The sequence below is a fragment of the Lepisma saccharinum genome, chromosome 9 (assembly GCF_977018435.1).
Source record: "Lepisma saccharinum chromosome 9, izLepSacc3.1, whole genome shotgun sequence".
Lineage (NCBI taxonomy): Eukaryota > Metazoa > Arthropoda > Insecta > Zygentoma > Lepismatidae > Lepisma > Lepisma saccharinum.
In genome coordinates, this window is record NC_139237.1 from 65,653,121 (window position 1) to 65,679,372 (window position 26,252).

The window sequence follows — 26,252 nt, forward strand, 5'->3', positions numbered from 1 at the left end:
GCAGGTCTAGTTCGTACTACCCTATCTGAGCATAAAGTGAGCTTAAAAACATGCATTACTTAAAGACGTGAATGAATCTCAAGTTTGTAGAATATTGGTAGGATGAATGTTACATCCATGCTCTATTGGTGTGGATAAAATTTACATAATGATCCATCCCTAATCGAAATATAATTTTCCTCAACATAGTTTTGACATTAGAATTATTAATTTGACCAACATCTATAATTGTAGAACTTTGTGAAATCAAGATATTCATTATCATTGTTTTTCTATATAATTACTAAAATCATTTTATTGAAGTTCTTTATAGTTACGAGCAGTTTTTGTCATGACATACCAGCATTTAAAGGAACTATGTAATTTCATCTTGTTAAATGTCCCTCCCAGACTTCTACGTGCTGATCAACAATCACTTTGTTTTCCAATCTTCAGCTCCAGTTGTTTCTGAACCATGCAACCCATCACCTTGTGGTCCGAACAGCCAGTGTCGTGAAGTGAACGGACAGGCTGTATGTTCGTGTGTACCTGGATACATAGGTAGCCCACCAGCATGCAGGCCCGAATGTACAGTCAACTCGGACTGCCCCCTGAATGAGGCATGCTTCAATCAGAAGTGTAGAGACCCTTGCCCTGGTACCTGTGGTATTGGTGCTAGGTGTCAGGTTATCAATCACAATCCGATATGCAGCTGTCCATCTCAGTACACAGGAGATCCATTTGTTAGATGCAGTCGCATACGTAAGAACTGTTTTATATTACATATTTTTGTATATAAAGCTGGAGAAATTTTCCTTAAGTACATTTGGACATTGAAATAAAGGGTGTTTTATAAACTGAGATATTAAACCATGATTAAATATGCTTTCAAATGTTGTTTATCGCAGTATTTGTATCATTTATACATTTTATGTTACTAAAGTTAACAGCCGTTCAATACTTATGGGACACCCTGTCACTTCGAAAGTTAAGTTTTTTCACAAGCATTATTCACAATTATCTAAACTTTGAATGTTAACATTCAGTTGTGAAAAATATAGTACATTAGAAAAATTGTAGATTCATAAAAACTGCCCAATTTGAAGACAATATATAGTATTCCTACATTCAGATCCAAATTGTATATTTGCCCATTTAGCGGAACCCCAACCAGCTCCAAAGGACCCCTGCCAACCTTCTCCATGCGGGCCATTCTCACAATGCCAGGTTGTTGGAGAAAGTCCTGCTTGTTCGTGTCTACCAGAATACAGAGGCTCTCCACCAAATTGCCGACCAGAGTGTGCCAGTAACAGCGAGTGTGCAAGTCATTTGGCTTGCATTAACCAAAAGTGTGTGGATCCCTGTCCAGGAACTTGTGGATCGAATGCTGAATGCCGTGCAATAAGCCACACTGCTAATTGCATTTGTGTAGCTGGCTACACTGGAGACCCGTTCAGGGCTTGCACACAACCTCAGAGTAAGCGAAAACCAATGATTTAAGGATTGTTCAGAATACTTGAAGATCAAATAGATTAAAAGAGATAAAACTACAATCGTTTTTGTATAGTACTTTTATTCGATATGTATGGGAAAACTATGAATTTTTACATTTACTGACAATTGAGTTTTACTTGACTTGAATTTTGCTGCTCATCTGGTGAAGTATTTTTCTTTAAAAAATTAGGAATACTGCAGCAAAAAGTTCAAACAACATTGTGATCTCTTTGATTCCAGCTTAAAGCAAATTATTTTTTTTTTAAATCTTGCACATAGAACAATTGACTAGAGAGATTACCATAATTCTTTGGTTTTCAAATTATGTAGTCCCTCTTTTAAAAGTAACAGGTAATCTTGATGTGGCATATCCAGATTTTGTCATACCTAGTTGAAAAAACTGAACCTGTAATGTTTTTGTTATTGCTATTTTATGTGGCATGATGTCCAAGAATATAGTGATTATTAAAATCCTCAATATTCTAAACCTGTTATTAGAAGAAAATCTGTTAAACAACATAAATTGTTCATAGTTAAAATTTCCTTCTTTCTCAATTGCTACATGCTGTGATTCTCATAAAAGTAAAAAAGACTAGTGATTATTTATCAATAATCTCAAGCATTTCTTGTGATGAAAATTTTCTAGCCACCCATCCCTCTTAGTTTCAGAACCACGTCCAATGGCAAAACCATGCAGTCCTTCCCCTTGCGGGTCGAATGCAGTTTGTAGAGAACAAAATGGTGCAGGATCCTGCACTTGTCTTCCAGACTACATAGGCAATCCCTACGAGGGTTGTCGTCCAGAGTGTATATTGAATAGTGACTGTCCATCCAATAGAGCATGCATCCGTAACAAGTGCCAGGATCCCTGTCCAGGGACCTGTGGTCAGAATGCTGATTGCCAGGTTGTGAATCACCTTCCATCGTGTACGTGTCGTCCAGGTTACACTGGAGATCCATTTAGATTCTGCACTCCTCAACCGCCAGAACGTAAGATATCATTTTATGATTATAGAACTAAAACTTTTGATCTTTTATTTTGCAATTTCAAATCACATTATTACATGACATTTAATTTTTATGCTTGAATATATTGAATTGCAAGACTATATTTAATTGGATATCTTCATTTTCTTGGAAAAATTAGAGTTGCAGCTTTCATTCATATTGGATTTGGAAATCAAAAGAGGCCATTTGGCCTCTGATTTGTTTGTTTGTGTGTGTGTGTGTGTGTGTGTGTGTGTGTGCATGCTTGCGTGCTTGCTTGCATGTGTGAATACGACCAGATTTTATTTTCTACAGCATTAAACTTACTTCCAATATGTAATATATATATATATATAACAAATGCACCCCCCAGGAAAAGCAAAGTCTGTTGAATTATCAATACTCTTAGTTAACACCAAAAGTCCATTCATGGTGGCACATTTCTGTGGTTTGAAACCTAGTTTAAATTCTAGATAGTCATACAGTCCTTATGAGCCTACCTGTATATAAAACTTGTTACAGTCTTAATTGGAAGAATGTGTCTGAATAATACTAGTACTAGTAAGGCTTATAATTATTTATACATTTGAAACTTTATATGAATTAAAAGGAAAGTACATTTGTATTTCAATAATTGAATTCTTCTTAACTTGTACAATTAAAAGTTTATTGGAAACTTGCTTCAAGTTTATCATATTTCACGTTTCTCTTTCTTGCCACCTTACCTTTAGCTGTTGTGGAAACTCAACGAAATCCATGCGTCCCATCCCCATGCGGTCCGAACAGTCAATGCCGAGAAGTTAACGATCAAGCAGTTTGCTCATGCTTGCCGAATTACATTGGAAGCCCTCCAGGATGTAGACCTGAATGTACTGTGAACTCGGAATGTGCTCAGAACAGAGCGTGCATAAATCAGAAGTGTAGCGATCCTTGCCCAGGAACATGCGGATTAAATGCTCGCTGCAATGTGATCAACCACAGCCCTATTTGCAGTTGCCTACAAGGATATACTGGTGATCCTTTCACCCGTTGCTATGAGATTCCACGTAAGAATGCTGCAAAACCTTCTTTTTGTCTAATAAATTTTAATTTTGTACTTTTGTTCAGATGATGAGAGATGTCTTGGCAAAGTTGTTTTTCATATTTACACTTGAGACTATTAACAATTGCTACCTTATATTTTAAAAAGAAAAGAAACTGATATGTGTATATTTAAAGATGATGATGTTGCACCAATGTCGAAAACACGATTGTGCAGATTTTGACCTTTTTCACCTAGTGCAGTTTCTGGCTACTTTTTGTTGATAGAATCCTATGCTAACTTATATGACATAATAAACAGCCAATGACAACACATATCCAAATAAAAAAACATTTGGGGGGGGACTTGAATATTGCTTTTATCTCGAAAGTAAGATTTAGCACATTCGTGGTTTTGTTGTGATGTAACATTTGAAATATTATTAGCATATTGGTTACGTGCGTATTACTCACTATCTATAAACAAAAATACCTTAAAAGTATTAATTTCGTCTACTTACATAAGTGAGTATATATTTGTTGTAAACTACGTTTCGGAAGCTTTACTGCTTCCTTCTTCAGGTGGTCGTATTTTAGGCTCAGAACATCAAGTCACGTCAGAGAAGTGTCATACGAGGATACAAGGTAAAAGGTTAGGGTCAAAAACACTTCATGGCGCTCGTCACATACAAATTTAAAACTACCTTTGTTAAAAACCCTTAAAACTCACGAAAAAAACATGTTAAAATCACCAACACGGTATGCCTGAAGAAGGAAGCAGTAAAGCTTCCGAAACGTAATTTACAACGAATATATACTCACTTACGTAAGTAGACGAAATTAATACTTTTAACGTATTTTTGTTTATTTGAAATATTAAAATTGAGATACAAATTGAAAGAACTCTGCATTAGTGTCTTAGCATATACAGTGGAACCCCGATTTTACATTCCTCTATTTTACATTTTCCTGCATTATACATTTAATCTTGATGGTCCCAACATAGCAAAATGTTACAAAATTTTCCTCGATTTTACATTTTCCCACGTTTTAAGTTTTTTCAGCGTGGTCCCCTGAAAAACGTAAAATCGAGTAGATTTTACATGGGGGGGGAGAAGATGAAGGAACAAGATACTGAAAATCATAAAATCGAGGATAATTTTATGAAACATTGCTTCATTGGGATCCTGAAGATCAAATGTTGAATTCAGGAAAATTGTAAAATCTGGTGATCCACTGTATCTATCATTATAGAACGTAAATCTTGACTAGATGTGGCAAATTTCTTGTTAACATTTTACTTAATTACGATTTTATTTCCATATATTTTCTTAATTACTAAAGAAACGAAAAATATGTTTTTCATAACACATGTAATGACACAAAAGATTAAAAGAAAGTTTATGTTTAATAGAAACTAGAGTTCACGGTGGAAATCTTTAGACAGAACAAAACTATAATTTATTAACATTCACTTGTAGCTCCTGAACCAACACCAACACCACCTGCAAGAGTCGATCCATGTCTTCCATCACCGTGTGGTCCATATTCACAGTGTCGTGATATCGGAGGTTCACCATCGTGTTCTTGCCTCCCTACGTATGTTGGAAACCCACCGAACTGCCATCCGGAATGTGTAGTTAATTCTGATTGTCCATCAAATAGAGCTTGCATCAGAGAAAAGTGCCAGGATCCCTGTCCTGGTTCATGTGGTGCAGGTGCTCGATGCCATGTCTTGAACCACACTCCAATCTGTACCTGTCCAGAAGGATACACTGGGGATCCATTTGTCAGTTGCACTCCAAGACCTCCTGAACGTAAGGGTTTTGTTTATTCGGATGTTAACATGATATATTATACGAACATATATTAATTAATAATTATACAGAAAGCATTAAAAATAAGATGAAAATGAAATATTTTAACTTACTGTCGCTATTTGTAGTACAGGTACAAGAAAAGAGCAAATTTTATTTTCCAAAACTTTGGAAATTTTCAGAGGAAAAATTTGAACTTAATTTTTTGCTTAATGTGAACAGTATTCACAAAATAGGGCAAATATTCAGTGTATTTACATGACACAATTATCATGCACAAAGACAGCATAACTGAGAAATTCAATCCACAATAGTCCAATGTAATTCAATGTTAATGTTTATTGTTATTCCAGTAAACTGTCTATAACAGTGTTCCTGGTAGTGTACAGCTAGCAGTACATATGTTCATTACATATGCAAGAACAAAACGAAAATTATGTTCTTAATTTTTGATACCTTATTTTGAAGTATTTATTTTTCTGCAGAAATAAGAACTGAACATCAGTTGTTATAAATATATTTATACAGATAAAGGCTTTTGTTATTTAAGAAGATATATATAATTATGGATTGTCTATTTTATGTATATTGGAGTCACTTCATGTATTTTAATAAGTGACTTTATATAGCAGATCCTATTCAAGAAAAGTTATATATTTATGGCTAAATGGTAATAAATTTGACTAGATTTGGCAGTTTGGACAAGTATGTTCACTGTCGTAATTCTTAGTCCTAAACCTTGTCTCATTGGTTATAAACCAGGACTTTGATTCCGTAAACTTTGACATTTCAGCAATTCAGCCAACTGTTCGTGATCCTTGCAATCCATCCCCTTGTGGTTCTAATGCGAGGTGCGAAAACGGAAGGTGCTCGTGTCTACCTGAATATTCTGGCGATCCGTATGTTGGTTGTCGACCTGAGTGTGTTCTTAACAATGATTGCCCTAAGGACAAAGCATGTGTACGGAATAAGTGTGTAGATCCCTGTCCTGGTACATGTGGTCAAGGTGCCAGATGTGATGTTTTCAACCACATACCAAGCTGTACATGTCCTGAAGGATTTTCAGGAAATCCTTTCATACAATGCCAGCCTACTCCACGTAAGCACCAATGTTTCTTCTTAACTTACATATGATGATCATACTTTTCTGTTGATTAGCATTAACCTTTTGTTTGAAAATTCTTACTGAGGTCATAAATTTGATCATTTCCTCTAGTTGATATAGTGTACCTTATCTTGTGTAAGGATTATTCTTATCCATATGAATCAAATCACTTAACATTTATAAACCTCTTTTCAGAACGATAGTTCGTGAGTAGACAGACAATTGAGATGTCACAAAGTTTGAAAATATATTGATTGTGCTTTTTGTTGTTGTTTTGTTTACTTTTTTTAAATAATAATTTTAAAATTTTTCATTCATGTTTTAATAAACAGTAAATGTTGTAAAATATGTACACATACATGTAATGTCCTCACATCTATCTTTCCATTCTGGTAATATGTTTCCTGCCACTGAAATTAATAAAAGCACAACAAATACACATGAAAACATTAAGATTCATGTGTAATGTTAAGCTGTTTTGGCACATTAGTGATGCGTTTCATTGAGAAAATAGATATTTTTTAAAAATATATATAATGAGAGTTTGTACATGAAATTAAATATTTGAATGCAACTTCATTCGTTATGTGATAACAGCCAGATTTTTAGATGCAAATCACTATTCTATTCCTTTTTTTTTAAAAAAAAAAAAGTATTGATTTCATATACTTCCATTGATTTAAACGTCAATAAACCTGGGAAATACAATATTATTTGTATGCTCCCCTGATAGCACCAGCTGTGAAAGAACTCTGCAGACCTTCTCCATGTGGGCCAAACAGTCAGTGCCGTGAAGTGAATGGGCAGGCCGTGTGCTCCTGCCTCCCAGGTTACATAGGTGCTCCACCAACGTGCAGACCGGAATGCGTTGTCAGCTCAGAATGCGGTCCCAGCAAAGCATGTATTAATCAAAAGTGCATAGATCCTTGTCCAGGAACATGTGGAATGAATGCTCGTTGCGAAGTTGTAAACCATAACCCTATATGCAGCTGTCCAGCACAATACACAGGCGATCCTTTCGTCAGATGTACACCTATCAGTAAGAATATATTTCTGCATTTCTCAATCTTTTATTTTTGTAATTTTTCTATTTTTAACTCATATGTTGAGTACTTAAAGCAAAGGGAGAAACAATATAAATATTGTTTGCCACACTTGTCTTTTGACTAGTAGATATCAATTTTGTCATTAAGTTTCTAATTTTTAATAATAGTTAGTATACAATAAAATGTAGATACTATTATTCAACGTAAGTCGCACGAGCACTAAATATGAATTTCTAATTTTTGATGTGGTGACTAGAGGTTCTCTAGTTTCATTAGGGATGCTGTGGAAATAACCTGTATTCAGTTTGAATGATTTTCTTCTTGTTTTTAGAAATGTATGAAATGAGGTCTTTGTTTCATTTCTTAAAACTTTTAAGAGATGTTTAGTAATATATAGACACCTGTTTTTTGTATTTATTTATTTAGATATTTTTTTCTTGGTGAAGAGGACAACTATCATTAAAATGTCTCTATATAGTTGAACAAATCTAGACATGTTCTATAAAATAAGCAAGGCTTATATTTTTTTCTGTTTGATGTTAATTTTTTTCGAAATTAAGCTTGACAACACAATTGAGGGGGGTCTAATTTTGTAATATAATGTAAATCATCTATGAAAAGATTACTGTCTTTTTTTTTTTTTTTCCAAAATAGCTACCGATAATATTTGTATGAAAATTAATTAAATCAACCTCCGCACTTCACTACTTTCAGTGAAAAAAAACTAAATGAACAAACGTACTTTTATTTTTTTCCATTAATATTATTTATACTGGTATTCCATTTCTATAATATTGAATCTTCTTCTAGCTCCCGCACCCCCTGTTGCAAGACAGGATCCTTGCAAACCATCTCCGTGCGGTCCTAATTCACAGTGTCAAGTAGTGGGAGACAGCCCAGCATGCTCTTGCTTGCCCAACTACATAGGATCACCACCAAATTGCAGACCTGAATGTGTTGTTAACGGAGAATGTGCTTCTAACCTTGCCTGCATAAACCAGAGATGCCAAGATCCTTGCCCAGGCTCTTGTGGATCTGGTGCAGAATGTCGCGTCGTAGCACATATTCCGAACTGTATTTGTCCCCAAGGATACACTGGAGACCCGTTCCGCATGTGTATTCCCACTCCACGTAAGATTATTTACGTACTTCTGGAACACAACTAATCTTATCATAATATTCGACACTTTATTACTGACTGCCTTGGTTCATCATAATTGAAATAAATTCTGTCTTGTTTCACATGATTCAACTTTACTTTCATAGGATACAAGAGAAAATTACATATTTATTGGGTTAACATCCGGAATAACCATTGAAAGTATTGTTCTAGATTGGTAAACGTGCAACTCCATCCATTTTAAGAAACAATTTTGTTGTTTTATTTCTGATGTGAACCGATGTTAGTGTCACCTACATGTCTCTTACATTCTAACCATGTTAAATGCAGCAGTGGCTGATGGCTCTGAATTAGGTGAAGGTCTTGGAGGGTGAAAATGGGGTAATCGAGAAAATTAGAACAATAGTTACACATACTTATTAGAAAATGGGGTTTCTAATAAGTATGTGTAACAATTGATCTAATTGTCTCTGTTTCCCCATTTTTTCCCTACTAGCCCTTCACCTAATTCAGAGCCTCCACTGGTTTAATATTTACTTCAACTATGATGATTCAAGCATATTTTGAAACTTATCTGAAAAGTTGATTGCAGTAATGAAGCAGTTGCTTTGCGTAGTTTGTGTGAATTATGACTTGCATGCATTGAAGCACTGAACGGATGGTCCAGTGCATTTAACAGTAGAGTTTTAGTGATGTGTTGGAAGATGTTAAGAGGTGTCGTGGATAGCAGAAGAGCCAATGTGATAGTTTGTGATCTCACTTGGCCTTATGGCTGCGATAGTGATTCGCCGTTAGATGATGGAGTTTGTGCGATGACTTTTAAAGGACTGAGCTGCTCTAATTTTTATCTAAAGTTGCACTAATATTTCTCTCTATATCTATTATGATAGAGAAATATTGTTGTTGCTCACTTGGTAGACTTTGAAGTATATTATATGTATATCCACGAATCAAATTTTGGAATTACTTTTAGTGAATACTTTCATTAATAAGAAAGCTCTAAAATTTGACTTGGATGCACATTATGAGGAATATTTTACAAGGGATTACTTTTACTTAAAGTAAACACGGAACTTGCGGAGCTTTAAATTATGAAAATGAATTAACACTGATAAGTGTTTATCTACAATGCCTCATTTTCGTCTGTGTACAGAAGAAAATAATGTTTTTTAAACATTTTTTATGGGGAATATTGGTGATGGTGCATGTTGGTATTGTATGGTGATGTTGCATGTTGAAATTAATGTACGTTATTCATTTTTTTTTGGAATGTTTTATCTCTGCATGGTTTCTATATATGTATGCATATTGTGTATTTTTTTTTTATTGTTTCGTTTGCAATAATGATTAGGTGAAGTTCTAAGAGAATACGTGTTGATGATATTTTCAATAAGAGTAAGGTACATTTTTTTTATTATTGGGTTCGGAGACCCAAATATTTTCCTATTCACTCATAAATCGAAAAAGGGAAACCGAATACATGAACTCAATGTATCAACTAACTAAATGTTCTAAGTGTATACTTCAGGCACTTTAAGATAGTTATGCAATAACTTCCTGTAAAACAATAGATACAGTTAAGCCAAAGCTATTGTAACTAGATTTTTCTACTTAACAATAAGAGCCAACTACAGCACGAATTCCTTGAGATGCTAGAAATTCCCTTCTTTAAGCGTTTGCTGATCACCATCTTCATCTGTATTTCAGATCGGGATGGAGGAAATAGGAAATGTAGGAAATATTCTAATAACTCGAGATATCATGAATTAGAATGTATTTGTAGGAAAATGAAGAAAATATTTTAAATTTAGGAAGTGGAAAGGACATAGGATTGAAAATTGAAAATATAAAATTAGCTGGAAAAATGAGGGAATATGGAGAAAATGGCAAACATAAAGAAATATTCTTCAATTCAGGAAGAAATTCTTGAAGCTAAGCTGATAACACTTTGAACTGATGTCCATATAGATGCCGATATTCTCATTGATTCCACCAATATCGACACATCAGCATTCAATACAATCCTAATATATACATAATCATAGGGGAAACTTGCTGTGTAAGAGGTTAGAAAGCAAGATTTGGCTGGGTAGGATCTCTAATAGTAGCACATACAAGAAAAGGAAGAATTGTCTTCTTAACTGATTGCCTGCTTTTATTTTGAAGGTAGCTTTCTTCACTTAATAATCTTAATTTTTGTTAATTACATGGTAACATTCAAAGAAAGATTGGCCTCTTTTTTTAAACTCCATGACTGTTCATTACTCAACTCTGCGAGGCATACAGCTTTTTTTTTTAAAGAAAAAATAAGAACAAATTTGATACTTGCCATTGAAATCTTACAAACTTAGAGGATTTGAGAAAACAATATTAATATTTCAATCATATTTCTGCCTTATTTCTTGTAAGCTGCCAAGTTCCTTGTCTGTAATTGTGAAACACTGTTCTGAACTGAAATGTAGTCATTGAAGTGGCAAATGGAGAATGAAAAGAAAGTTTAAAAGGTTTGAAAAATATAAAGAGATATTGAAAGTATTTAATAATGGGAGGAAATTAATTCAATACATTCAAATTCAATAATATTTTATTTCAACTATCAGGCTCAGCAGTTCAGATTTAGTTTAAATGAAAACACTATTATTTATAAATACTTCAAGAAGGAGAAAAGCCTGTTTTTGTTACTGTTTTTATAAGATTTGAATGACTCTGTGATCATCAGGAAAGGGAGCAAAGGGCTGCCCCCAAGAAAATTAATGTCAGCCTAAAATTATATCCTACAAACATAATTTAATTTCAGTCAACAATTTTCATTAATCCAATATATATATATAGCCCCAATCCCACCACTCACTCACTGACTCACTGACATAAATGTTCTCCATGAAGGAAGCCCCGGAGGCGAGAAACGCCCGATTACGACCCCCCATGAAATCGTCCCAAAAGGCCGAGAAAATTAAAAAATCTCTCAATCGGCCCTTCCTTAAGGGTGAAAATGCCCTTTTCTCACGTCCTTAGCAACCGTTGCCACGGGCATTTCTTTTGCACACATTGTTTCCTTCAATTCTTAATTGTCCAGCTACATTATATTTCTCACAGATAAGTAACACACAGATGAATCGACTCCTGGTTTTGAAAAGGTGCCTGAAACAAGGGTGACATCTACATAATAAGGAGTTTCAGCCCAGGTACAATTACGTATATATTGTTATACTCAATGCGTAAATATCTGCATCGTGCTTGTTTCAACTAAATGTTTAGGGGGTATAATGACATGCAATTCCTTAGAGCTTGCCGTGCTTGTTGTTCACCATGGAAACGGACGTTGCTAGGGAACTTAAAGAAAGTTTATTTTCACCCCGAATGCTACTGTAAGGGAATTATGCTAGAGTTTTCGATTGATTGATTGATTGATTGATTGATTTGGTGTTTTAGGTCCACTTCGTGCACAGTATTAGAGTTTTCGAATTTTAAAATGTAAGCATCAGAATTCATTGCAGAGGAGAGATAGAAATTTGCGAAGAATGAAGGAAAACATTTCTTTATTTCAATTATGTTTAAAAATGTAAAACTGACTACAGAAGTAAAATGTTACTTTTCCAATTTAGTGTCACTATTGAATTCGTTTACATAAAACATCTAACTAACTATCCTGAAACTGTTATTACTCACCCAGCTTATTATTAAGAAAGAAACCAATAATATTTTGATTATTTGTACATATTACAGCGCATACACACATAAATTTACGTTCAAAACTTTCCAAATAAGCGAACCACGTCGGCGAGCGCACGAGACGTGGCCACAGGCCACGTCGAAAGTGCGCGAGTCATTATATGGGGCCGATAAAGTAAGACTGGTACAGGGCCATTTCAGGAATATGATAACTTGAAATGGAAGTGTTTTTTGAGGAGGCAACACTGTTTGGGAAAAAATGCTATGCTTGCCATGCTTGAAAAAATCCTTACATATTGCAATATATCGATAGTTGAAAATTTCATGAAAAGTAAATATCATCAACATTAATTAACTCTTATCAAACTTATTTCTGTTGTTTGAACAACAATCATGTTCCTAATATTTTTTGGTGATTTGTTTTTGCAATAAACTAAATTGATTATGTGAGAACTTAATACAAAGAAAATACAGCTTGCTTAACTTTATAATATCCATAAATACGTATCATGACTCGTACTACAATGTCTGCCTTCGTTGTGTTTCAGAGCCACCACCAGAGCCGAAACCAGCAGTCAACCCTTGCTACCCATCTCCATGCGGACCCAATGCCAGATGTAGGGTCGAGAATGCATATGGAGTGTGCGAATGCATCCAGGAGTATTACGGAAACCCATACGAAGGCTGCAGACCTGAGTGCCTTGTCAGCTCTGACTGTGCGATGAACAGAGCATGCATCAGGAACAAGTGTCAGGATCCTTGTCCTGGCACCTGTGGAGTCAATGCTGTTTGTATGGTGTCTAACCACATTCCAATATGCAGCTGCCCAGAAGGAATGAGCGGAGATGCTTTCAGGCTGTGCGAACCAATTCCACCTCGTAAAGGTTAGTAGTATATTACTAGAGGCATGCATATTTAGTTTTTGACGAAAACATGAAATGTGAAATAACACATTGTAATGTCAATTGTTCTTGTTGTGAAAAATGTGTTTTGTTAGGAAATGATGCAAGACAAACTGCAAAATGTGAAATAGATTCTTAAACATGAAATTTAGAGTTTATTTATCGACACAACACTTTCTGAAGTTTGAATTATCTTGTGAGTTATGCAATTCACAGAAAATTGATTAATTCTGCTGTAAATATTTGAGAAGCAAAAATGGACAGGAATAAACTTAATACTCTGGTAACTACATAAATGTGCTATTAGAAGGGATATGTTTATTTTGTGTAATAAGTGCAGTTTTTAAATCAAATTAGCATTATATTCACAATTTTAAAACCAAAATGTCATTTTATATACAATTTTTGATCCGATTTTTCATCTCTATAACACCAAAATTTTATTTTATTTACTGCTTTTGAATCCAAAATTGACTCTATTTTTGTATCGAAATTTGGATTTTTTTATTTACCCAATATATGTGCCTCTATATAACATTGGTAAGAAAAACATATTTTGTTCCCATATCTAAACACAGTGGACTCTTTTTTTTTTTTATTGGAACTATTTGGTAATTCAAAATAGAGTTATTCCACTTAAAATTTCTATGGAAAGCAATGTTAAAAATGCGTATGCAATTCGAAATTTCAAAACTTTTACGTATTTGGATAATTCAAATACATCTGTCCAACCAGAGACAGCCGTAGGGAAGAGAAAGTTTCTGTTTGCTGCTATGCAGCCTCCACCATCTCCTCAATAACATGGGATTACTACCCTCTTATATGTGCAGGCATTCGTCCTTGAATGAAAGTCTTCTTATGTGCTCTCAGTTGTCAGTTGTGATTAGTCAGGGTACATTGTCCACGATGTTGAAGAATGGCACACATACTAGCTTACACTGCAGAAAACAGTAGAAGTTCCAAGAGAAGTAGAGAGAGGTGTAAAAAATAAAAGTGACTTCGCTAAACAGATGGAATACTGCCAAACACATTATCAACCTACATTAAAAATTAAGAAAAATGCATGTTTTTGTTAATTCGAATTTTGGATAATTCAAATTGTTTTCGTTCCCCTTAGAGTTTGAATTAAAAAGAGTATTTCACCAACAAAACTTATTAGCATCTGTAGCCTATATGTTTCACAAGTCAAAATTTGCTACATTTTTTAAAATTTCACACACATAACACAATTTCATTAATGCTTTTCATGCAACAAGGCTTCATCATCATATTCAAATTTTTCTTCATTTGTTAGCAGACACCACAAAGTACTTCGTAATGCTGGAATGCCCCTAATATTGAAGCTACCAAGTTTTTATATACACAGGAACAGTATGAGAAAAAGTGCCAGAAGGGCAGATAATCACAAATGATGGAGACCGTAAACACTTACCACACGGAAAGAAATAAGTTGATATTTCGCAGGATTACCGCATTGTCATTCGAGAAGAAAGAGTTGCACAGTTTCACGTAGTACAGAGGCACAGAATACTGATGGTAGCGTCGGTACAATGTTGCAGAGAACGTTAGTTGATAGATAACAAATGTTATGTCCTTTCACCAGTGTTTACTGCATGGTGGATGGGTGGTTTTGGGGAAGAGGGGAAAGGGTTATTGGCTGGCTTGGTTGAGTCTGGGGGATATAGTGGCATGCATTCCTGATATATAGGCCCTTTCACATCGCCTGTGGAAAGACGTGTCTGTGTGGGGGGTAAAAGATGGATAATGGCAACATGGAAACAGTTGTTGAAGGTGGTATTATGGCTGTTGGTATGGATGGCAACTGTGAAGTCAGAGTTTTGGGTAGAGGAACGATGGTTATTGAACCTAAGGTTCAAGGGGGTGGAGGTTTCGCCAATGTATAGGTTGCCGCAAATTTGGCAGATGAGGGTGTAGATCAGGTTGGATGAGTGGCAGGTGCTCTTAGGGTGAAGGGTGAACTCACCTTCCATGGTGGGGATCTGGAGGGTGGGGGAGGTGATAAGTATGGGGCAGGTTTGCACCTGTAAACTGGGGGAGTGGTGTGGAAGGGGTAGGAGTGTTATGGACCTAGATGTTCTTGAAGTTGGGGGGGGGGGGTGATGGAAGACAACCCTAGGTTTATCCCGAAAGATGTTTCTGGTGTCAGGATCACTGTGCAGGATGGGAAGGAGGGAGTGGAGGGATGTTTGACTTTCATAAGGTGGGGGTGGTGTTGGGTGATCAGAGCTGGAGGGTTGGTTTTGGGTTGTTTGGTGCGGTTGTGGGAGGAAGCTCTTGTGATTTGTTTGTTGATGAGGGTGGAGGGGTAGCCATGGTTGATTAGGGCTTGGTGCAGGCGTAGGTTGTAGTTTTGGCGGAATGAGGGGGATGAGTTGAGGTGGTGGCCTCTGAGAGTTAGGAAAATAGGATGGCTTTTTTGGTGTGGTAGGAGTGTGAGCTGGAATAGTGGGGATACTGGAGGTGGTTGGTCGGTTTGATATGTATGGAAGTTTCCTATTGGTCTCCCGCAATGTGGATGTCCACATCTAGGAAGGTCACTTGGTCTTTGGAGTGGGACCAGGTAAATTTGAGGGTAGTGAAATCATTGAGTTGGTTTAGGAATGTGGTGAGGGAAGGTTCGCCATGTGTCCAGAGAAGGAAAGTGTCATCTATGAATCTAAGCCAGAGGAGTGGTTTCAGTTGTTGGGAGTCAAGGAATCCTGTTCCAGCCTGCCCATGAACAGATTGGTGTAGGAGGGGGCCATTTTGGTGCCCATGGTTGTCCCACATATCTGTAGGATCGAAAGATACATCACCTCTGTTGTCAACAACGTTTCCAATAGTTCATACCTCCGAAACACCTCTTCCCACCACAATCTAACCCCAGCCCAGCACTAAGCCCTCCGATCCCTTCGCAACAACCCTAACATCAAAATCCTCCCCGCCAACAAAGGGTCCACCACAGTAGTCATGAATTCTTCAGACTATGTGGTGGAAGCCTCCTGCCAACTCTCTGATCCTCCACCTACAAGCCCACCATGGTTGATTCATCCACCACACACCTCAATAAAATCCATGAATTTGTCCTCTCCCAAGCACCCCCCCCCCCGAAGGCCTATCCAACTCCTCAATCTCCTCACTCATACCTGACAACCCCCACACACCCACTTTCTACCTGCTCCCCAAAATTCACAAACCAAACAACCCTGGGAGAACCATTGAGTCCAGCTACAATTCACCCACTGAACGCATATCAACCTTTCTAGACTCCCACCTCTAACCCCTCGTCCAAGCCCTGCCCTCCTACCTCCCTGACACCAACCACTTCCTCGATATCATCCACAACCTACCACCTCTAGCACCCAACACCATCCTCACCACTGTTGACGTCACCTCCCTCTACACCAACATCCCCACGCCCATGGCCTTCATTCCACTGAATCATTCCTTAACAGCCGATCCAATCCCCAGCACCCACTTCCTGATACAAGTAGCCAACCTTATACTTACCTGCAACAACTTCTGCTTTGGAGACCATGTTGGGCAAGCAGCCAATGCTGCCGCCAAGTCTGCTGATGCAGATGGCGACCTTCTCATCCACCTGCTGCCAGTTAGCAACCTACAGAATATGTTTCGTTCTTGCCTTTTTGACACTTGGCAGGAAGAGTGGGATGCAGAAACTGGGAACAAGCATCATGCTATTAAGCCCACCACACATGTGCATGGCATTCCTTGTCAAGTTCCTCCCGTCGAGAAGTATAAAGTTATAAGGGGATATTTCCCCGTATACATAGAAGGGTGGAAAATGGCCTTAAGTGTCGATGCACCCAATCAATAATAAATAACACAACTTGTCCCTTTGGAACCAACTTAGTGTATCCTGATCCAATAACTAAAAATGTTTTAATTCATTTCACTTTGTGGCAACCCAATTTGCAGTGGTCAGAAGTAGCGAGCTACTTGTAGCGTCGTTACTGTAGCTAGCTACAAAATTTGTAGCTGTAGCTGTAGCGACGCTACATTTTGAAAATTGTAGTTGTAGCGGTAGCGAAGCTACAAAATTCCTGTAGTTGTAGCGAACTACAGCTACATTTTTTCTCAGCATTTTGAGGTGAATTTTGAATGTGGCAACAGCGTCAGAAAAAATCGACAATAACCCTTAATTTTGCAGGGGTTCATAAAGACAGTCTATTACATGGAGATACAGATTATTTAGATTGTAGATTATAGATATCTGTGTAATTTATTTAATTAGTATCTGAATAATTCAGATATCCAGATAACTAACTGACATACGTATATGAATATATTCCCGCTAACAGCTGCGTTTTTTTTAGCTGCATCGCAATTTTGAGGAGAAACATGCCTCGTTTGCTGCACCACTGGAAAAAAGTGCCTCATTTGCGTCAGTCCCGAAAAAATCCTGTGGATATTCATGGTGTAAGACCAAAATGTCATTAATTGCTGTGTAAGACACAACTTGCAGTGCAAAAACGAGCGATGGATTTTCCACTGCACTGACAAGGGAATAGTGCCAGCAATAAATGGCTCAGTACATTAACAGCATTGATCATCGTCAGTATATAGGATCCCACCAGCAAGAAATTATTGTTACAAGAATGATAGAGTTTCTGGAATTACAATTATTTTCGCGATAGTATTTGTTCACAAATTTTAAAATTACAATACGTTTAGAACACTCAAGTTTACACGACAGTTTCCTCAATAATTTTATCATATTGCAAAAAGTATGTATGGTTATTGACTTTCCTGCAGAAACGACAATTTTCTTTAGTTAATATACATAGTTTTCAAATTTGTGTATTTCTCCTACTTTTGCGTCACTTTTCTGTAACTTTTGCTAATCATGACATCATCATCCTTCACTGTTTCCTGCCTCTGGCTGGGTCGACATAGAAGTCAAGCCTCTCCATTTTTTCCTGGTCTTGCACCACTCCTCTCTTACCAAGGTGTTCCAATCTTGTCCTCTTCTCCTAACACTCTCCGCTATCTGCACTTTCCACTGACATCTTGGTCTCCCCCTTGGCCTTATTCCAACTCCTTGTGCATTGTAAGCTCTTGCTGGTAGTCTTTCTGCATCCAACCTCTTCATGTGTCCGAACCATCTCATCTGTGCCTGATCTATCCTGTCCTGAAGCTTCACCACACCCACTGTCTGTCGGATCTCCTCATTCCTTATTCTATCCCTTCTAGTCTTCCCAATATACTTCATAAAAATTTAATCTCCACTGCCTGCACCTTTCTTTTGTCTCTCTCTGTTATTGTCCAAGTCTCTGCTCCATACATAATTATCGGCACATAGTATGTGTTATATATTACCTTCTTGCATTTCATAGGTACATCCCTGTTCCATATTAATCTTTGAATGCTTTGATATAGTCCACCATCCATTTGTCTTCTTCTGTTCACTTCCTCATCTATTCTTCCACTTCTCTCAATCATGGCAATGAGGATGAATGGTTTATTTAATTATTCTCTTATCTATAGTCGCTTTCTGCCACTTTCGGCTAATTGTGAGAACGAGGAAGAATGATGAATGATGAGCAGTGTGGGGAATGGAGGAGCAGGAGGATCTCATCCTCCCAACTTGGCGTCTTTCCTAGTTTTTGTTTTCAGTCCATTTTATGCATAGATAAGCTGATTGAGACTGGATCCTAACCACTATGTGCCTCCGCTGGGTATCGAACCTTGGGCCCTTTTGTAGTCAAAGGGCTCCAGGTACTTTTCATTCAAAATGCAGACTTCATATCAGTCTATATAAAATGAAATATTTATTCTGAAGAAAAATATGTTGATGTGAACATAAATACGTAATCCTACCAAATTTTATTTGTGTATAGTTGTAATAATTAATTTGGGTAACACCCTAATTGCAATATTCATATATCAAATTTGAATTGATATGCCACTTGCATAGGTATAGTATTCTCAAAACTATAGTAAAAATAAGTAACTGAAGTAACACTGCTATCAAAATTATCGAATGACTGGAATTATGATAATAAATAACAGAATCTATTTACCAGTAGTAGGGTATTTTCTTAATACCCATATGGTTGTTTTCATTTTTTTTATGCAGAAGTAGCGAGTAGCGAACAGGAGTAGCATACCGAGCTACTTTTTGGTAAATGTAGTTGTAGCTGTATCGAAGCTACATTTTGGAAGAGTAGCTGTAGCTGTAGTGAAGCTACTTTTAAAATGTAGCGTTCTGATCACTGCCAATTTGTCAATGTAACAGGATTATGAAGGAATTACCCCTGCTCTGTATGTATTAGCTTGCATTAATAAGAAACATAGTTTATAGTTTCATGATTATGAAGTGGTCTCGATTCACATGTTTCTTTACCTCTTCTCAGGGACAGTTTACATTATTTTCCCCTTTATTTTACAGAAGAAACTAGAGACCCATGCAATCCATCACCTTGTGGTCCAAACACCAGATGCATAGCTAGAGATGGCAGTGCATTGTGCGAATGCTTGCCTGGATACCAAGGAAATCCTGGATATGGCTGCAAGCCAGAGTGCGTGCTAAGTGCAGACTGCCCACGAAACAAAGCTTGCATCAATAACAAGTGTGTTGATCCCTGTCCGGGAGTTTGCGGCTATGGTGCTGAATGCCATGTGATCAATCACAGCCCGATATGCAGTTGTCCTCCACCAAAGAGCGGTGATCCATTTGTAGAATGTAAAGAAATTCCAGGTATGTTGTTATTAGTTTTCTTTATTCTGTATTATAAGTTTGTTTTTAACTTTTTCAAATTTTTTTCTGATATGTGCTGACAGATATTATTATTTCCCTGCTGAAAATTCTGTCTACTGTTTTGAGTAGATCAATAGATGTTTTGAAACATCTACTGTGTTTAGATTTTCAAATAGATATAAAAACAAATGGTTGGTCAGGAGGAATGAGAAGTTACTTTTACAGCCAACATGTTAAGCTAGCCATGCTACATACAATACAGGGTGTCTCAAAAGTAATAGTACAAACTGACACAGGTGGTACTACACGATAATAGAAGCAAAAAAGTCTCAGTAACCATGGGTCTGCAAACGAGCCGTTTTTGAGATAATTGTGAATGTGTGATTACAAGCCACCACTGACTTCATTGTTTGTAAATGTCGTCCTAGTTGGTAAAATGCTAATAATGTGTGTGAATGTGTGGGTACAAGCCATCACTGACTTTAGTGTTTGTAAACATCATCCTAGTTGGTAAAATACCAATAATACAGTATGAAAAATCAGGAGATCTCATTGCTTTTATTGAACATTCTACTTACTTCAACAAGGAATTCAGCACTACTTTACTAGTACATATGTTTTATGTTACAATTACTGTACACTCGTATCTGTTAAAGGAGGTGTTCAAGGTGTCATCCTTTCATCTGGATGCAATACTGTACGTGATTCCGCATTGAGTTTCGAATTCTTTAGAACACCCCCGGATCATTTCGGAATTGGTCACAAGCATGTACAATTCTCTGTACTGATTGTATCCATCCTGTTTGATTGCAATGCCACCTCTCGGAAATGTTCTGTTTTGTAAACAAAGAGCAAACCTCTGAACACACAAGGAATATAGCACTCGGTGTTTACAAAATGCAATCAATGATGGCTTGTAACCACACATTCGCACACATTATTAGCATTTTACCAACTAGGATGACGTTTCCAAACAATGAAGTCAGTGGCGGCTTGTAATCACACATTCGTGATTATCTCGAAAACTGTTCATTTGCAGACCCATGTTTACTGAGCCTTTTTTGCTTCTATTATCGTGTACTTTCACCTATGTCAGTTTGCGCTATTACTTATGCGACACCCTGTATAACATGTAATACTGAAGAGAATATTTTTCTTGTAGTTTCTCTGTACATTAGGCCTACTGAAGGTGTTATAATTTATTTTCAGTAGATTTAAAAAAATGCAGTAGAGTACAATTGATAATAGTAGATTCTGCGTACTGTAAGCAGTAGAAATTTCCAGCAGGATTTTCATTAAGGATATTACCTCCAATAATCAATATGGCTTCTACAAAGGAAGATTGATTGATTGATTGATTGATTTAGTTTATTTTACTTCGCATCTTGTGCCTCTTGACTAATTTGCGAAGATGGAGATGAGTGATGAAATTGATGAATGGACATTCACAAACAACCAAGCCCAAGTGGGATTCGAACCCGGGACCCTTGGCATCGTAGCGCGATGTGCTAACCACTCGGCCACAGGATCCGGCTACAAAGGAAGACCATCTAAAACAGTAATATTCAAGTGTTGAAAATATGTGCTGACCTCCATGGCAGAATGGTTAGCACAGTGCACGGCAAAGTGTTTTATATCAAAATGACATGTTTCATACTATTTGTCCTCAAATATACTGAAAGGTGCAAAATGGCCCAAATTGCCAACACGCCCAAAAAATTTTAATTCAATCAATCAATCCATACTATTTCTGACATTAAGTCCACTATAACATGGTGTAAAGAACTCAAAAAGAGTTAGTTTTAAGTATCAATGTGTCAGAATTATGTATAAAATGCTTATGAAAAGTACTACTTATTACAGCTGAGCCACTTGATCCTTGCAATCCATCACCATGTGGCGTCAATGGCCAGTGCAGAGTTGTCAATGGAGCTGCTGCTTGCACATATCCAGAGTGTGTGATTAACCAGGACTGCACGCGAGACAAGGCATGCTTCAACCAAAAGTGCCGAGACCCGTGTGTGGATGCTTGTGGCATCAATGCTATCTGCCAGGTAGTCAACCACAATCCTGTCTGCTCCTGCCCATCGGGTTACGTTGGTCAAGCTCGTGTGGAATGCAGACTGCAACCTCCAGAAGGTTAGTTGACAAATTTTTGGGTTTTATTATTGTTGTTATTATTATTAGTTTTATCATTGTTGTTATTATTATTATTATTATTTAGTGGCATGACTATATAGCTAGTGGCGACATTGGTGTGTTTATGCCAAATCAGCATGTAGTTAATTTGTACAAATTATAAAAATGCATGAACAGCACACAGAAGTTTAAATTTTAAAGGCTGAGAGTATTTTCATATGATACTTATGGCACATGTTTTACTGTCTATTAAATTTCACAATACTAGGTAATGTTGGAAAACAGTGGTTTATACTATTACATCAATTAACTTTATGGAAAATGTAGTAAAAATGTATCCTTAAATATAATCCATGGATTTTAACGTTTTATACCACCTCAATGGTCAAGTGCATCCATCCAGAGCTTGACTTTTATTGTCTTCATCAGAGATTCTGGGTGTGTGTATATACTGATCACGACATGGATTGTTGTGATTGTTCTTTCATTCATTCATATGTTCGTGATAATTTTTTTCCATAAAAAAATAATAAATTTTTAAGAATAGGTTAATGTCATGCTTTAGATTGCAGAAATTTTGAATGTTCAAGTTGATTCAGAAAGATATTACACCCAGATCTCTTGCATTTGTGCAAAATTGAACAATTGAGTTAGTGTTCGCTTATATTTTTCACTTTATTATTTTACCTTTGCCGCCGTATTTAATAAAACTGTGTATATGATAAGGGTTTACTTTGATAGCTTGATACATGTTTTTTAGTCTAATAACAAAAGTGTAACCAGTTGTAAGTGTTCTTGTAGGATATTCTTTGATTATATCCTGCAACAAAGCATGCTTTGAATGTAGAAATAACTATAAACAATCAGTTACGCCTGATTATGATCCTGGTTCAATTGCTATTATTGTTTGATAAATATATATGATTATGTTTAACATTACTGCCTGTTGCATATTTTTTTTAAAAAATAGACATGATCAGTGTTATTAATTTGTTTTTTTTCCTCCACTCCAGTTCCAAAACCAGAATGTACAGACAACTCAGAGTGCACAAACGACAAAGCCTGTATCAATCAAAGGTGCCAAGATCCCTGCCGTGCAAATCCAAACTCATGTGCCCCGAATGCCGAGTGTAGAGTACAGTTACACAGACCACTGTGCACATGTAGGGATGGCTATACTGGAAATCCACAGAGTCGATGCTATGAAAGTAAGTGTTGTGTAATTAGAGTTTTGCTCAGAATTTATGTCAACTAAAAATGTGTTTTATATCAGTTTAGAATTTATGGGTAGGTGAATTTTGCAGATTTTTTCCTCAATCTGATATTTCTATGTATAGCCTATAACTTTTTGTTGTCTATAGAACAACATTATTATATTGTGATTGTTTTAATGATGCATAAAATTATGTATAATACTACTTTTGATAATAATTATCTTTCTTGTTTTTTAATTAAACAAAAATATACATTACACATTGCAAGATTTGGGAAATCAAGTGCAGAACATGTTCATTACTGATGCACTCAACATTATTTTGATCACAAATTAATTTGTTCTATATGCAGGTAGATGATTCATCACTTTTGGGGAGTCATGTCACAAAGCTTAGTGGAGTCTAATATGAGTAACCTTTTTGTCAGTCATTATGCATTTTGATTGGTTTCGTGATTTTCCTATGTAAGTTTTTCAGCCTGTAGTTTTATCTCCTTGTATATCTTCTTGCAATACTTTTAACTTGGACTGAGCTGATATTCATAGGTTTCATCTAGGTTTCCCTTCATCTCGAGATGAGTGCAACTAGCTTATAGTGCTGGTACACCCTGTTTAATTTGAATAAGCAAACAATGAATTATCAGTATGTTGGGTTAAATAAGAGACAAGTAATATGCTCAAATAAAAAATAAAAATGCAGATGAACTGGGCATTTGTGGTAGCCAAAGCTAAAAAAAAAAAATTTCTGAGACAATAATAATAAATAATAATCCTTTGCACAACAGCCCTGAAGGGCCTTGGCTTACCTACTGACTGCTGGTCTTCCTCCCACGCTTTCCTTTGTCATTTCTAAGCGTGGAGATCTGCAACCAGTATTGGAATAGTCTGAGGTCAGCCCGACGTATCCCCAGCCGTTATAGTAAGTTTCTGGGACCAGATTACGCTTACTAATTCGAAGCTCCCCAATTTCCTCACAATGGTGGGTTGCCACCGGCCCTATACGTAGGCCGAATAAATTCCGACCAAAGCCGGATTCGAACCTACGCCGTCCCGCAGCGAACGATCTCAAGATGAGTGAACGCCTTAATCCGCTCGGCTACGGAGGAGGACATTCTGAGACAATCACTATTTGTATTTCCAAAGTTCCACAACACAGCTGCATCCAGTACTGCATCCCATGATATGGAATCTGATTACACATATGAGCCATATGTATAGATATACATATTTAAAAAGTAGTTTTTATTGTACTATTTAGTTTCTTGTGGAAATTGATTTAAATGTTGTTGTTTTTTTCCAGTTGGATGTCGTGCAGATTCAGAATGTCCACCAACTCAAGCCTGCGTGAACAAGCAGTGTGAGAACCCATGCTCTTACACTCAGTGTGGAACGAACGCACAGTGCCAAGTTGTTAACCATCGTGCACAATGCTACTGTCCCGACAATTACCGTGGAAACCCTCAGGTGAGATGCGAAAGACCCGAGTGCACAACAGATCAGGAATGTCCAAACCACTTGGCATGCACCAACGAACGCTGCCAGGATCCATGCAACTGTGCTCCAAATGCTCAATGCACCGTCATCAATCATCGGCCTCAGTGCAGATGTCCGCCAGGTTACATGGGCAACCCTTACGTGACCTGCGAGATAGGTATGTATAGAATTATAAGTACATGTTCGGTAATTCATTTATATCTTAATGGTTAGCACTCTCACCTTTGATGCGAGCGGTCCTTGATTTGATTCCCAGTGGGACCCCCCAAAAATTTTGGCCTTGACTCAGAGTCATGAGGACAAATGGGGAGCTGGAGCTGCTTGAAGAGAAGTAGTAGAGGGCTCTGGTCTTGAAAGTCAGAAAGGAACAGTGATTGGACTCTCAATGTGCTGACTTGCATCACCGAGCTGCTGTGGAGATCCTTACTCTTAGAGGTCTGTTGCACCATGGAATTTTGTTTGAAATATGTTTACCCAATGATGGGTGGAAAGAAATGTACTACCATGTAAAAAGAAAGAGAAAATGGCATTCTTATCACTACCTAAAACAAACCTCGGTGCTGTTACTTTATGAAAAATAAAAATCAGTTTTAGAGTTTCATGATTTTTTCTATCAATGAAATTACTGTAATTGAAATGAGATGACCAGCAATTACATTAATGTTAGAAATAATCTGTCCTGATTTAATATTGAAATTGACAGACACCATTACAAAATTAGATAGTATGAGGTATACTAGAACATAGACTAATTGAACAGCAAAATCATATTGCCAAAATGACCATTCGTTAGAAAAATAACAAGTTCATTGATGGTTATTGTGTACATGAACAGTAGTTTTTTTTTTTTTTTTAACCAAGCCTCAAGTAAGGTGATTGCTCTAGGATTTACTACTAGTTAGAGTACTTTTACATTGCTGAATTGTACAAGTATTAATATTAGCATTTGAAACAATCATTAAGACTATTTTCATTATGAAGATATATTGTATTATCTCAGCTGTGTACCTAAACACTTAATAGGAAGAATACAAAAAGATAAACAATGTATCTAATAGCATGAACTGTGATAATTTCTTCCTTCTTAATGCATTTATAGCTCCAGTAATAATTCATTCCACCAACTCCAGCAAAACCAACACTCTGAAACTAAAATTTTGTCAGAAATTGTGTTCAATAAAAATTATATTCTTGTACATGTTATATATTATCAAATTTGTATTTACAGAAGAAAAAATAGGATGTTTTATTTATTGTGATTCAAAGAAAAACTTTTCACTGCACTTTCTGGAGTCATATTGCAGCCCCATCTGGTAAAACACGCAAACAAGATGTAAAAGTAACTAGCATCCACACTTTTGACACCAGGAGTGAAGAACCTCTTGATGATAGCACTTCTCCTGATTTCTGTAACCTATCTATTACTCTTCAAATGATAAGGTTGCAAAAGTGTTCAAAGTTTGAATTTTTATTTATTGTGTTGTTTACGTTTGTTTTGCCACATGAGCCAGGACTTGGCTTTAATTAGTATTATTATATATTT

General features: G+C 36.6%; 1 protein-coding gene across 1 annotated transcript in view; it reads left to right on the plus strand.

Annotated features, from left to right (window-relative positions):
- dpy (fibrillin-like protein dumpy) overlaps positions 1-26,252 on the plus strand; it is a 474,963-nt gene that overhangs the window by 405,788 nt on the left and 42,923 nt on the right. The window contains exons 151-160 of the mRNA XM_083128311.1: positions 436-540; positions 1,253-1,407; positions 3,500-3,506; positions 6,355-6,396; positions 8,259-8,593; positions 12,791-13,118; positions 19,558-19,863; positions 21,727-22,002; positions 23,016-23,210; positions 24,516-24,866. Coding sequence (XP_082984437.1) covers positions 436-540; positions 1,253-1,407; positions 3,500-3,506; positions 6,355-6,396; positions 8,259-8,593; positions 12,791-13,118; positions 19,558-19,863; positions 21,727-22,002; positions 23,016-23,210; positions 24,516-24,866 — 2,100 coding nt within the window. The remainder of the gene's footprint in view (positions 1-435; positions 541-1,252; positions 1,408-3,499; positions 3,507-6,354; positions 6,397-8,258; positions 8,594-12,790; positions 13,119-19,557; positions 19,864-21,726; positions 22,003-23,015; positions 23,211-24,515; positions 24,867-26,252) is intronic.